Raw genomic sequence first — 1,169 nt, 5'->3', positions numbered from 1 at the left:
TACTACTACTACTACTACTACTACTACTACTACAACTAGTACTACTAACACTGCTTTATTTATTGGAAGCACTTTAAAACAATCACAAAAGATAAAATCAAACAGATTTTTTGTATACTATATATTTGTATTGTGTGTGTATATATACTGTATATATATGTGTGGATTGGATAACGACGCACCAAAGAGGATCTCTACCTTACACTATAAATTAAAGGGAATCTGACAGATTTATGATCATATATTTTAGTTAATAATGAAATATTAAATAGTTATTTATTCTGACCACATCATACTGAATTTTTGTAAAAAAAAATTAACTAATTTTTTTTTACACCAAAATAATTTAGGAGGGCTTTAAAATACTTTAGGTGGGCTGGAGCCCCCCTAAAATAGGCCTAGTGACGCCACTGCCACAGATACCAACATGGTGTTGTAGACGTGAAATCAGAARGTTGTGTTCCAGTGAAAAGCAGCAGTTAAAGCAAGAAAAGCATCCTCTTGTCTGTGTTGAACAGTTACTAACAAACTGCTGGTTTGATTTATGTCRCCTCTGAGTCGGACCCATCTGCCGGCCCCCCTCAGTGGCCCTCTCTGTGGATTCAGTCTGCAGGTGAAGACGAGCAGAGGATAAAGGAGCGTATTTCCTCCTGGTTTTGTAGGAAAGCAAAGGTTGAGCTCTCTGGTCGTCTCAGTGAAATATTAAATGACGCTGAGCTCCAGGAGGAGCAGCAGAGATGAGAGCGAGGACAGGAAGTTAAACGTACAGAAGAACTGTTTCCCTCCACTCAGGCTGTTTGACCCACGCTGAGGGAAACACTGAGCATAAAGCAGCAGGTTCTGCTCAGAAACATGAAGTGGATCCTCTCTGGCCGGACTCCAGTGTTTCTAAATGTGAGGGAGCATGGAAACCAGATCTGAGCGTCACTGCAGGCTAACGGAACAACCAAAACATTACTGTGCACAAACACAAACACACGTTTGTCACAAAAAACAAATATTGTTTCTCTTTGGTCAGTGAAACTGACAGCATGAAGTCAAAATGAGTCACATTTTAAAACCTCCCAGGCGAAAAAAATATAAACTGAAGTATATTTTAAATATGCTGCATTTTACAGAAATATATTTTTAATATACTATTAATAGAATATACTTTTTAGGATTATATT

General features: G+C 37.9%; 1 protein-coding gene across 2 annotated transcripts in view; it reads right to left on the bottom strand.

Moving 5' to 3' along the window:
* Positions 1-393: 393 nt before the first annotated feature.
* Positions 394-1,169, bottom strand: part of myoc (myocilin) — a 3,411-nt gene continuing 2,635 nt past the window's right edge. The window contains exons 2-3 of one of the 2 annotated variants that reach the window (XR_001312252.1): positions 768-888; positions 394-650 (exon numbers count right to left, since the gene is read on the bottom strand). Coding sequence is in view for 1 of the 2 variants with exons in the window: in XM_014029924.1 (XP_013885378.1) it covers positions 845-888 (44 nt within the window). In the remaining variant the exon portion in view is untranslated. Of the gene's footprint in view, positions 889-1,169 lie in introns of both variants that reach the window. The other variant, XM_014029924.1, reaches the window with a different exon arrangement.

Source organism: Austrofundulus limnaeus, unplaced genomic scaffold, assembly GCF_001266775.1.
Source record: "Austrofundulus limnaeus strain Quisiro unplaced genomic scaffold, Austrofundulus_limnaeus-1.0 Scaffold975, whole genome shotgun sequence".
Classification (NCBI taxonomy): Eukaryota; Metazoa; Chordata; class Actinopteri; order Cyprinodontiformes; family Rivulidae; genus Austrofundulus; species Austrofundulus limnaeus.
This window is presented reverse-complemented; position numbering and strand designations above follow the sequence as displayed.